The sequence below is a fragment of the Daldinia vernicosa genome (assembly GCF_022497035.1).
Source record: "Daldinia vernicosa strain CBS 139.73 unplaced genomic scaffold F5Y00scaffold_2, whole genome shotgun sequence".
NCBI lineage: Eukaryota > Fungi > Ascomycota > Sordariomycetes > Xylariales > Hypoxylaceae > Daldinia > Daldinia vernicosa.
In genome coordinates, this window is record NW_025953918.1 from 1,248,108 (window position 1) to 1,260,010 (window position 11,903).

Sequence of the window (11,903 nt, forward strand, 5' to 3'; positions counted from 1 at the left end):
AACAGTACATGCAAGTTATGAACAATTCGATCAATTGCCTCCCATCCATAGGCATCTATACACGTGCGTGTAGCACGTGAGTAATGAAGGTGAAATTCTGATATTGTTAAAAGGTCGCTCCCCTGCTTAAACAGTTAAATAATAAATATCGTTCTACCATTCTTATCTAGGAACTATGTCGACTTCACGGTGAAATTATAAAATATCCAAATTTGTTGGTATTCTTCGACGAGCTATGACTGCTAGGTACAATACGCGATCATACCCAATGCCCTTATAGTCACAGGTTAGGGAAACATAACTTGGAGCTCCAGGAAAATTTTGAGTCACTCCCTTCAATTCTTGGTTGCTCTCTGCAGAGATCATCGGAAGTAGGCTTCTTAACGGCAACTGCTAGATCACAACAGACCCTTTTTTGATAATCGAATGATATTCTTAAATATAACTAATATTTCTCCCTAGCCCCTTACCTGGCCCGTCTCGTGCAATCAGGATCTGCTTCCTAACTTCCCCGGACTCAACTCCTGCAGCGACACCGTTGATTCATTTTCCTCCGTTTTATATTTGCCAATATTACTATCCCTTAACTTTCCGTTGCCACGATGTCCCCTTTTCCTACCCTCCTGGCTACCCTGGCTTTCCGGTGTATCGTATACATGTGGGTGTGTCAAGTCATCAACGTCCTGTGAAGATGCCGGCAAAGCGATACCAATCGTGGAAACGTCTAGTTGTCTCTTGTTTTCTTCTCCCTGTTCGATATCATCGGAGACATGACTCTTATCTCTCGCAGAGCTCGGTGATTTGAGAGGGGGCAGCATAGGCGAGCCTGGAGATGACATGGGCGACACGGAGAACGTCGGCGATGTTGGGTGGTACGGGGGTGGCGCTGGTAGCGCGCGGCTTGGTGGTGGCCCAGCAGGGGCGACCAGATGAGGAATCTCTATGGGTTCATCATGTGGCCTTAGAGGGCGAGTAGGAGAGTAGGGTAGTGGCGGCGAATGTGAATTAAATCCAGGTGGATTTGTTATACCAGAATGCACTGAGCTATCTTTGTTAGGCCCTGTAGGATACGAGGTTCCTACAGGGCCGCTACTGTACGAGCTGTTACTGTCGCGCAGGAAATGAGGCGCGAAGTGTATTGTTGTTGGAGGCGATAGAGAGATAGGAGGTTCAGTAACGGCATTCGGGATCATATGGCCCTTGCGCGGCAGTGTAGTTTTCTTTTCAGTGCTCGCATTAAGAGTAGTGGGTACGGTTGCCCTTTCATCTACATCGAAGACCGATGAGGGGTTTCGCGTATCGCCTTGCTTGAGAAGCGATGGGAGGAACCTACGGTCGCTGAGGCGCGCCGGGGGTGTCAATGGCGGACCCTTTGATGATGCTGAAGGTGGAGGTGTAATCAAGGGTGTAGGCGAGCCACTCTGTGTCTCAGAAGGTGAACGGCCAAGACGAGGCGCATTCGGGGTGTTGTCCGAGAAGCTTTGGGGACGATGTCGATGTCGGCTCACCAGGAATCCTCCGAGAAAGACAATCGCTATTATCGCCAGGCTTGAACAGATGCCTATCGCGGCCTTACTCCCTTCCGTAAGGCCTGTCGATATGCTTGGCACCGTACCAATACTCGATGTAGTCGAGTTGAGTTCTGAACTTAACGAAGTCTCTGCCGCCGCTATAGACGACGAGCTAGATATTGTAGTTATGATGGATGACAGGCCACTACTTGGGAGTATTGTTCGAAGACCAGGCTCTCCAAGCCCCGTAGATCCAATTAGAGAGGATAGTAGATGGGGTTAAAGAGAGACTCACTAGTTACAGCTGAGTTACAGTTGAATTTGTTAGGCAGAGGTGGCCCTGGATCGTATATCAGGTAATTACCAATACTACATGAGTTAATGATCATATAGGCTAGGTAGTTATGGTTAGATAGTCAATCTTGCTCAACCTACTTCTGACATTTATTAATGATCAAGTCAACATTAGCTGGTGGATTGGGTCAGTCGAAGATCGTAGTATTCCTTTACATGGGGGATAACTAACGACTCTGCCCCTTTTCACTCGTCCAAACACCACAGAATGTTGAATCGCAACAATACAATTTCCAGAGCTCCGTATTGGGCCGAACGTGTGAGAGCTGATTGCATACATATTCAAGATTCTCGTGAGGGCCTTCATATAATCCATCAACGAACTGCTTGAAGCAAGCGGCTATGCAGGCTTTCGGGTTTTGAAGACCGATGTCGGCTGGATTTGGGTCGTTGCCTTTATACTTATCACGATGATTCCCCCTCCCACCGACGCCGAACTGGTTAAAGTCGGTTCTCCGATGGAAGTCCATGATAATCGATCAGGATCTCTTCTATCACAGGTATTTACCCACACGAGCAAGTCAAACAACGACAAAGAGCGAGAGGCATAATTAGGAGATCCAATAGAGAATTAGTATTATTTAGTGGTGGTGGAGGAAGACTAAACGAGGGTGGAGTGTGTTAAATTATTTGACGAGGCATCTTAAAGTCAGATGGAATCTTCTATGCTAGCAAGATGCTGCTTACCGTTGTGGCGCCTGCAATATAATATCTGCCATGTGCGCACATATTAATTGCATTATCAGCCTCCGGCTATTGTAATCCATGGCGCAATGTGATGACGCTTCGCACAACAGGACGCCGTTGCGCTGAGAATACGATTTGGAGTAGAGTGTATCTAGATTCCTTGCAATAATAAGACAGTGCGTGTCATACAAGTTCTGCATCTTCCCGTACCGGACGATAATGAGTCTCGTGTGGGAGCAAGGTTGCGGTTGTACGTCTTCTCCAGTGGTATATGCGAACCTGTATATACCCGCAGAATTTCTCTGGAAGAGTGATGTGAGTACAACAGGAAAGCAGCAGATGGTATCCAAGAGCTGGATACGAAATCATACCATATGAAGTGCCGCAAAGCTGATAGGCAGGTATGCGTCCCTTGCAAGACTTGAATCTTGGTGACTGAAACGTGCACAACACAGGCAAATTTTCTTGTGGGAGCCGAGATGGCCCCCGAGGATGCTTTCTTGTTCTATATCGAGTCGTAAGTCATCTAGATTTGCCACTTGTTAGCTTTCACCGCGAAGAAAGATCGCTGTATAATATCTTTCAAACCTGAATCCAGATTCTTAAAAAGTTACCATCCTATTCACACAATCGGTTGCAAAGTCAAGAGCCCGTGTTTACTACCTTTCAAATTCTTACAATACAATAGCTAAATTAATGTGAGGATAAACCCAGGACAATGGCTGGAAGTTATTGGTCTATTGGTTGAAATTATTCCCTAAGCATCTAAAAAGAGCGGCGAAGAATAAATATAATGTCTAGGTAGATACCGATCAACCAATGATGAAGGGCCACTTAACCAATGGCTTTACGATGTAGGCGAACAGCCACAGAATAATGTGACGCATTGTGTTATTATGTGATTGTGGATGGATCAAGAGAAAACCGAGAGCTTTACGAATGTTTGCTGTGGAATACTTCACGGCACTACCAACGGTGGGACGCGATACCTAAATGTCTCAATTGGATGATATCTTCATATATATTATTCCTGAAGTAGCGCCGGAGGATCCTTTCCTACACGACGTATGAAGTTGATATATAATGAATGAGTTATGTAAGTGGATGGATAGGTAGGTTAACAGTTGCAATCACCTATAATCATTAATACCTACCCGATTTCTTCCTAACATATTGCCTTCCCAAGGTATAAAAATAATCGAGCCACCCATAAAACGAGGCCGTGAGAAGATTAGCTGGGGGTAACTGAATTAGGTATAGACATAGACATAGACATAGACAAAGACACTTCGACAGGGCGCTTTGGTATTAGTAGATAAGTATCGGTATTGTTATGGTTCCAATAAGTGTTAAGTTATATGTATTGTATGTCTAGATTCTTAACTCTAATGTGGAATTTCATATCGAAATGTGGAAGCTGACATCGTATTCAGCGATTTACCATTAAGGATCTGTCAAATGCTTTCAAATAGGTTTCATGATCAGACTTCGTATTTTTTTTTTTTTTTTTTTACCATGTTAATGCTTAGTATATAAACATGATATAGAAACCAATAACATATTATTATGACTAGTACGTAATTAAGGGACACTCGATACTATAAGTTTCTGTTTTATTAGTAAAGATTAATATAATGGGACAAAAAAATGAAGCTATTCACATAGGGTAAATTATGAAGAAAGATTACATAATCAATATGGTGGGGGACGGGACAATAGAACCCACCAACCCCGCCAACTGTCTTCAATGCAGCTAACATTGACAATGAAATGAGCTGGCATAAAGATAGCGTTATCGATAACTTTTCTAACTTGATCTTTATCTGACTAATATCATTATCATTGGATGATTATTAAGAGGGGCAGCTGAGACTGCCTCATTCCATCATAATCCATTAGCGTAAGCAGCTAGGGTGGGACATTAGGTACCGTACTGTACGTAACTTATCACCGATACGCTCACCTCAACATTAATGCAATCTTCACTTTCGACAACACATCAATATTCTCTATAGGCGGCGTTTCTTTTCTTGTATTTACTTGGCCGAAACAGCATAGATCCCTTTGGAACTCTATTCTTTCTCGCCTCTTCTCGCCGTCTAAGAACCCATCTATCGTTCATGGTCATTCATTACTATGGATCCGAATGAACAATCACAACCGACCCTGCCGCCGCAGGAGCAGGTATGCGACAGTCATCAATACTCGATTATTTTGGAAGCTAACTTATTTGCTTATTACTATTAGATGCGCCAAAGGCGGCTTGCGAAGCTTGGTGGTCTAAATGCGACACCGTCCAGCCCGAAACCAGAAGATGTTACTAAACCTGAGCCTCCGACCTCGCCAGCGTCGCCGGCCTCGTCGCTTTCGGCTGCTCTGCCAAAGCCAAATGTGACGAACCAAGAGAATACTCGGCCAAGTTTACCGAATCCACAAACCAGCTCCGCCTCTTCGCCATCCACAAGCCAATCTCCGGCGATAACCCCATTTTCCAAGCTCGATGGGAAAAACAAGACAGAGCCTGGAAATAATATCGTAGAGGATTCAGGTAACAAACGTGTCTCCAAGAGGCCATACGCAGCTATTGACATAAATACGACAGCTATGCCATCCAAGAAGATACATCTTGCAAAAGAAGAGACGTTAGAAGATTGGTCGAATCGGGTGCTGGGCGACATATTCCGCATCACGCTTGACGAGACTCACACGACCGACAGCAGGGGTACCAAGCTGACCTACTTGCCAGAACTCAAAACTGAGCTGGAACAATCTGGCGAGCCGATGAAACTAACTGCTTCGACAATTGATTCGGCAATCCTCGAAGCAGCCAAATATGTACCCACGAGTAAGGCGCTTCTAGACTACCTGCTGCCATGCTGGAAGCGTGTTGTCAAGGCTACTAAGCCCGCTAGACCCTTATCATCCGAGAAAGAAGCTGTTTTGAACGAAGCTAAGCGGCTGTGCATGAGCAATTGCATATTTGCGCTTACTATGCCTGAATACTTCGGGTATGTTATTTCCCAAACCGTATGCGTGCGTTTCTTGTACTGACTACCAGCAGCCGTGATCCTAATCCGAACCACGATTCTCTAGTGCCATACCTTCTTCGGCACCACGATAATGAGGACGGTATCTGTTTAGATTTCTTTGCTGAGGCCATTGCTCGTATACCGGAAGATGATACTGTTGCTCCTATCTTCGTAGATGCCATGGCTACCATGAGTAAGAGACTTGCCACGATGACTATGAATGATGATTATAGACCATACATCAATGTAAGCCCATCTTTTTCTTCCCTTTTTTTTCAGAATTTCTATGTATGCTGATAATGACAGTGTTTGGTTACATACGCAAGATTCCCACCATTGCTCAATGCACTTGCAGAGCATCCCAACTTCCGAGTAAACCCCACGCCAGATATGTCCAAAGAACAAATAGCTTTGGCAAGCGAAACCGAAACTATCTTGGGGCCATTTTTTCGCATATCACCACTACAGACTGAGGTTACTAAGACCTACTTTGTCAGCCCACGAACAATCGATGCGGGCCACGTGAAGTCATCTCAGAGTGCCCTTCAGATGTCACTAAAGGCTCATCAAGTTGACCTCGCAAACATCACAAATGCTTTTGTTCGCGCAAGCCCAAATGCCCGAAATAGTACTCTCGACTGGTTTGCATTCGTGGTCAACACAAACCACAAACGGCGTGCCCTCCAAGTCAAGCCGACAGAAGTAGCCTCAGATGGCTTTATGGTTAACGTGACAGCTATCTTAGACCAACTATGTCAACCTTTCATGGATACCACATTTTCCAAGGTAGATAAGATTGACGTTGACTATTTACGACGTAATCCTCGAGTCGACATGAGTGACGAGACCAAGCTCAACGCCGATCAGGCGACTTCGGAAGCGTTCTACAAGACACACGTCCCAGGTTCCTCTAATTTCATCTCGGAGGTTTTCTTCTTAACCCTAGCTGCCCATCATTATGGGCTTGGGGCAACAAACTCAAAGCTCAAGGATCTTGACAGAGATATCAAGTATGTTGAGGGCGTTATAAAACAGATCGAAGGGGAGTTACCCAAGCTACAGAACGTGAGCCACTTCTCCCCTAGCGCAAATTATTTTTGCCGTTGCTAACAATGTTAGGACCCATTGCGTCTTGCCGTAGCAAGGCAACATCACCAGAATGCTATCAATGCAGTCGAAAAACATATAGCGCTCAAGTATTCTATCGAAGGAGTAGTATTAGACTCGTCTATGCAGACACTATCCTTACAATTCATGAGATACGTATCTGTGTGGCTTCTACGAATTGCTAGCGGAACAGACTACATACCAGGCAAAACTATTCCACTTCCTCTCCCCAGCGACATACCCGAGGCCTTCAGCTGTCTCCCAGAGTACGCCCTCCAGGATGTCGTTGAGAATTTCAAGTTTGTTTTCCGGTAAGTATCCCAATAGACTGTCCAGACTAGCATGACGCTTACTTCCATATTAGTTTCGTGCCCGATATTTTGGTATCTGCCGTTGGGGACGAGATAATCACACTATGCATTACCTTCTTGAGGTCCTCGGAATACATCAAGAATCCGTACCTGAAGTCATCTCTCGTCACGTTATTGTTCTCTGGGACATGGCCGTTATATCATCTTAGTAGGGGAGTTCTAGGCGATACTTTGGTCGGATCAAAGTTTGCCAATGAGCATCTCCTACATTCACTCATGAAGTTTTACATTGGTGAGTTACATCGTATCGTTCTAGCTACCATATGCTAACAGCACTAGAATGTGAACATAGCGGTGTCAGCTCCGCATTCTACGATAAATTCAATATCCGTTACGAAATATTCCAGGTCATCAAGTGCATCTGGCCAAACAGTGTTTACAAAGATCAGCTCAGCCAGGAAAGCAGGTCAGTCGGAGAAATATTAACCCATCGGTGGCTTCATCTAACCATGTCTAGGGTTAACCGACAATTCTTTGTGCAATTTGTGAACCTACTTCTAAACGATGCGACGTACTTATTAGATGAGGCATTAACCAAACTCGTTGCGATACACGACTATCAGAAACAATTACATGATGACACACTATCCCCTGAAGATAAGGAGAAGGTCAGGGCGGACCTGGAAACCGCTGAGCAGCAATGTCAGTCATGGATGCAGTTGGTGAACGATACTATGGGAATGATGAAACTGTTCACGGCGGCATTACGTGACGCGTTTACCATGCCCGAGATAGTGACTCGGTTGGCGGGCATGCTGAACTACAATCTAGAGTCCCTGGTTGGTCCGAAACGGGGTAACCTCAAAGTACAGGATGCTAGGAAATATCATTTCGACCCGAAGACCCTTTTATCTGACTTCATAAACATATATATCAACCTATCACCGAAACCTACCTTCATCGAAGCAGTTGCTGCCGACGGCCGCTCATACAAACCGGACAACTTTAATGAAGCCACCAAAGTGATGGAACGCAGTCTTCATGCAGCGCCCGAAGTCATCTCCACTTGGAAATCTCTAGTAGGCAAGTTCGCCGAAGCTAAGCAACGTCTAGATCAAGCCGAACTCGATCTGGGCGAAGTACCTGATGAATTTGAGGATCCCCTGATGGGTGATTTGATGACAGATCCGGTCATTCTGCCGTCACAGAATATCGTTGATCGGTCAACGATTGTGCAGCAACTGCTCTCTAACCCATTAGATCCCTTCACTCGAAAACCGATGACTATCGACGACGTGACTCCAGCTAATGACTTGCGTGCCCGGATTGAGGAATGGAAAGCCGAGCGGATAGCAGCTGCTAGAGCTAGAGTATCAGAGGGGGATGCCATGGATACAACAGCAGGTTAAGGAGGGTCCCGAACGAACCCTACAACTTTTGTACCACCAAACAATGGATGATTAAATTATCACCTAAGAGTATAGCACAGACGGGTGGTCTCGAGCAAAGCCACAGACAGATGGTTATGCATTTTTCTTAGACCGCAGGGTGTGTATAACGGTTCTACTTGGTCCATATGCGGTGAGCTTGTGGATTAGCTTTGCGAATCAATGATAGATACCTACCTAGGTACCGTATGTAATCAGCATGATACAATACATAAGTGGCCATGAAGTGCATTGATTACCCCTATTCCTCCTTAGCCGGTTTGAATGACAGCATCCACGCATCAGTTAGTTCCTTACTCATTGTGAAATAGATGTACTCTCGTCTTATCATATTCCAGCATTTTTCGTGCCAAGTATACAGAAGTATGCATTACCTAAAAATGATTCCTATCGCCGCTTTAACCCGAATACGATGCGCAAGGACACGGCATAGCTTAAGAACTAAGCCTATCTGCTTACAAGATATGTGTGTTGGTTGTTGGTTTTGCAACTATTAAAAAAGTATTTCAGGCCCGTCTGTGTGATTTGACCAGTTTTCCTTTCTTTCCTGCTTCATCTTTATTATTGATCTTGAATGCCAGGTATTTCCACGAGCTACTCAGCGCAGACAGACATTTTTCTACAAATACTGACACTATACTCGCCATGGCAGATTTCAGAGCAGTTCTACAGAAGACAGCAAATGCTTTTGTAGAAAATAACACTCTCGCGGTGAAAAAAAGGGACACGTCCTTGTTCTCTGCGATTCTGACAGAGGATTGCATTCGGGTGTACCGGCCCCTCTCCTTCATCCAGAGGTATCCGCAGTTCTTCAAAGCCCAGATCACCAACGCCGACTACGAGGCCCAGATGCAAGTCGAGCTCCAGACTATGAAAGACGTGTCTCAGAAAATTACCAGGACCGTAATCGACGCGACTGAGCGTAGGGCTACTTTGTGGAGCGAGCAGACTATCCTAACGGCCAACGGATCTACCAGCAAGGTCGAAGTAATTTGGGATCTGGATTTCTCGGAAGATGGAACTCGCGTCTCGCAGATCACGGAGTTCGTGGATACTTATGAGGCTACTAAGGTGCTGGAGCAGATGCTAGTTAAAGCAGGCGCCGAGTAATCGACGTTAATTATACTCGGGGTTTCTCTAAGGCGCAAGAATGATCAATTAATTGGCTATTCTGGCATGTAATATTATACCCAGGTAGATATAGTCTGTAAACTTCTAGCGCATTGGAAGATGTCGAGCTCTTACATAGAACCCCTTTTCTCTTCTGTTCTATTCGGCCAACCGCATTCGCTCAAGCAGGGATCTCTAGCAGGCTCTTGACAGTGTCGACAGCAGCCTTCTCAACGGGAATCCAGTCGATGCCTAGGACATTGCTGGTGCGTGAGTTATCGTAACCAAAGGTGGCGGCCGGTGTCTCAGCGCCCGGGGCGAGCTTGACGTTGTCGTCAGGCAGCTTATCAGCTAGTTCCGGGAACCCTTTACGAACAGCACGCGCAAGCTGTACATTATCGTAGAAGCCAGCTGTGGTGAAAAAACGTTGGCCACCCGCCTCGGGGGTCACCATGGCCTTGATATGAGCGAGCGCGACATCCCTAACATCGACCCACAGCCAGACACCAGACGTTGGGATCTCCTCCTTCCACTTACCCTGGATCAGATCCACGAACCGCTGGTTGCTCGTGTTGATATCTTTTAGCGAGTCCAGATGGTGCGCGACGGGACCAAAAACCATAGGCGGACAGACGGTAGCGAGGTCGAACCCGGGCTTTTCCTGCTCGACGAAGTCCCAGGCTGCCTTCTCGGCGTACTTCTTCGATACGCGGTAAGATGTGGGGGGAGGCCCCTTAAGTCCGTCCTCGTACCTATAACAGGCAATTAATTAATCCTCGCGAGTCTACTTGGGAAGAATAGGTAACGTTATCGGACTAACTTACGTGCTCGGGTTCCAGTCTGCCTCGCTAAAGACTTTTGTAGTGTCACTCATCTTGCTCTCGGACATGATAGCGGCGAAGGAGCTGGTGACGATAACGCGCTTGACGCTGGGCGCATACTTGGCAATAGCCTGAAGGATGCCCTTAGTGCCATTGATAGCCGGGTCTAACAATTCCGTACGCGCATCCGTAAACTTGAAATGGAAGGGCGACGCCGTGTGCTGCACATAATCTATTCCAGGAGTGTTGGCTATCAACTCGTCAAAGGCGTTGGGCACTGCGATGTTGGGCACGATGGCCACCGAGAGTTTTGCGCCGGGGTATTTGGCGCGAATTTGAGAGGCCTTAGTCTCGGAGCGGACCGTCGTCACCACTTCATAACCCCCTTTGAGCAGAAGCTCGAGGACGTGGGCTACGGGGATTTGTCCATGTCAGGCGTGGGTTGCGTAGGATAGGTTAGGTAATTTACGCGGGCTTAACTCACCGGCAATGAACCCAGAACCGCCAGTCAGTAGTACCTTGGGCATTTTTATGATTTATAGTAAAACTGTTAACTGAGATGTATGAGTGAGTGGATATGATGCTGATGAGAGAAGACTGCTTATTGAATACTTGGTACCTATGCTTGAGAGCCTACCTTATATATGCTCAAGTGGTTATCTCGATGGCCCCTCCAACTTCTATTCATCCGAGGGTGATTAACTGGATGGATGTATGGCAACATCGCGGGGTTCCATAATGGATTGTAGCAACGTCACCAAGTCAAGCTTAGTTCACTCCACCATATTTTTTCGGGAATAGCAATTATTATTGGCCCAATATTTAGGTGAAATCACTAATCCGATATTCAGTCTTCTACTTGTCTACTTTAGGTACTTTCTAACTACCATAGAAAGATGAAAACATATCAGCATATGTCGGCGTGAGTCACGAATAAAGGGGCGTAGATCCCCCGGCATCCAAGAATACCCGGTTTTTTTTATACCCGTGTCCATGTAAGGGGTCCCGTATCTATAGGACTTTAACTAAGGCCGAAAATATCTATTTGTACAGCTGAAAGACACATACGTTAGCCGGTCGTCAATTGATCTTCGGCGTTTACAATCGGCTAGTCCGTAGCATTTAACGGCGGGCAATAAGGCGAAAACCGCTAAACCGTTAATATATTAAAACAATTTATAGGTTTAAATATTAAAATATTAAAATATTAAAAAAATAAAACAATAAAATAATAAAAAAATAAATATATATATATTTTATAATTATTAATATATATAAATAATATATTAATTTAATTTTATATATATAAATAATGTTATAATTTACGTATAATATAATGTAATATTTTTTAAAAAAAATAAAATATATTTAAAAAAAAACTTATAAAAAAAATAAATTATTATAAAAAAATATTTAATAATTAAAAATAAAAATAATAAAATAAAATTTTATAAAAATAATAATAATAAATTTTATTTTTTAAATTAAATATTTATTATAAAAATATAAAAAAATATAAAAAAAA

The 11,903-nt window shown here is 44.6% G+C and overlaps 4 protein-coding genes across 4 annotated transcripts; 2 read left to right on the forward strand and 2 right to left on the reverse strand.

The window, feature by feature from the left end:
• Positions 1–488: 488 nt before the first annotated feature.
• Positions 489–2,335, reverse strand: F5Y00DRAFT_250632 (uncharacterized protein; the record flags this gene model as incomplete). Its single annotated transcript, XM_048009751.1, has 4 exons — positions 489–1,747; positions 1,807–1,880; positions 1,947–1,980; positions 2,038–2,335. 4 exons carry the CDS (start codon positions 2,333–2,335, stop codon positions 489–491), a joined length of 1,665 nt encoding a protein of 554 aa, XP_047869963.1.
• A 2,135-nt stretch (positions 2,336–4,470) lies between these two features.
• F5Y00DRAFT_224343 (ubiquitin conjugation factor E4) lies at positions 4,471–8,937 on the forward strand. Its single transcript, XM_048005989.1, has 9 exons — positions 4,471–4,736; positions 4,800–5,100; positions 5,155–5,560; positions 5,614–5,827; positions 5,888–6,646; positions 6,701–6,999; positions 7,053–7,291; positions 7,339–7,465; positions 7,517–8,937. Exons 1-9 carry the CDS (start codon positions 4,689–4,691, stop codon positions 8,406–8,408), a joined length of 3,285 nt encoding a protein of 1,094 aa, XP_047869964.1. The 5' UTR covers positions 4,471–4,688; the 3' UTR covers positions 8,409–8,937.
• A 35-nt stretch (positions 8,938–8,972) lies between these two features.
• Positions 8,973–9,933, forward strand: F5Y00DRAFT_65265 (uncharacterized protein). The gene has a single exon (XM_048013962.1). It carries the CDS (start codon positions 9,093–9,095, stop codon positions 9,555–9,557), a length of 465 nt encoding a protein of 154 aa, XP_047869965.1. The 5' UTR covers positions 8,973–9,092; the 3' UTR covers positions 9,558–9,933.
• Positions 9,648–11,073, reverse strand: F5Y00DRAFT_65241 (putative NAD dependent epimerase/dehydratase). Its single transcript, XM_048013961.1, has 3 exons — positions 10,863–11,073; positions 10,382–10,790; positions 9,648–10,309 (listed from the first exon to the last, which is right to left on the reverse strand). Exons 1-3 carry the CDS (start codon positions 10,903–10,905, stop codon positions 9,739–9,741), a joined length of 1,023 nt encoding a protein of 340 aa, XP_047869966.1. The 5' UTR covers positions 10,906–11,073; the 3' UTR covers positions 9,648–9,738.
• Positions 11,074–11,903: the final 830 nt, after the last annotated feature.

What these genes read in the sequence shown, in the direction of transcription:
- F5Y00DRAFT_65241 (XM_048013961.1), bottom strand. Translation starts at nt 10,905, where the DNA reads ATGCCCAAGGTACTACTGACTGGCGGTTCTGGGTTCATTGCCG. An exon ending in CGGTTCTGGGTTCATTGCCG is followed by an intron (nt 10,791 to 10,862) that starts GTGAGTTAAGCC and finishes AAATCCCCGTAG; the next exon opens with CCCACGTCCTCGAGCTTCTG. An exon ending in GCAGACTGGAACCCGAGCAC is followed by an intron (nt 10,310 to 10,381) that starts GTAAGTTAGTCC and finishes TGCCTGTTATAG; the next exon opens with GTACGAGGACGGACTTAAGG.
- F5Y00DRAFT_65265 (XM_048013962.1), top strand. Translation starts at nt 9,093, where the DNA reads ATGGCAGATTTCAGAGCAGTTCTACAGAAGACAGCAAATGCTTTTGTA.
- F5Y00DRAFT_224343 (XM_048005989.1), top strand. Translation starts at nt 4,689, where the DNA reads ATGGATCCGAATGAACAATCACAACCGACCCTGCCGCCGCAGGAGCAG. An exon ending in ACTATGCCTGAATACTTCGG is followed by an intron (nt 5,561 to 5,613) that starts GTATGTTATTTC and finishes GACTACCAGCAG; the next exon opens with CCGTGATCCTAATCCGAACC. An exon ending in AATTTCAAGTTTGTTTTCCG is followed by an intron (nt 7,000 to 7,052) that starts GTAAGTATCCCA and finishes CTTCCATATTAG; the next exon opens with TTTCGTGCCCGATATTTTGG.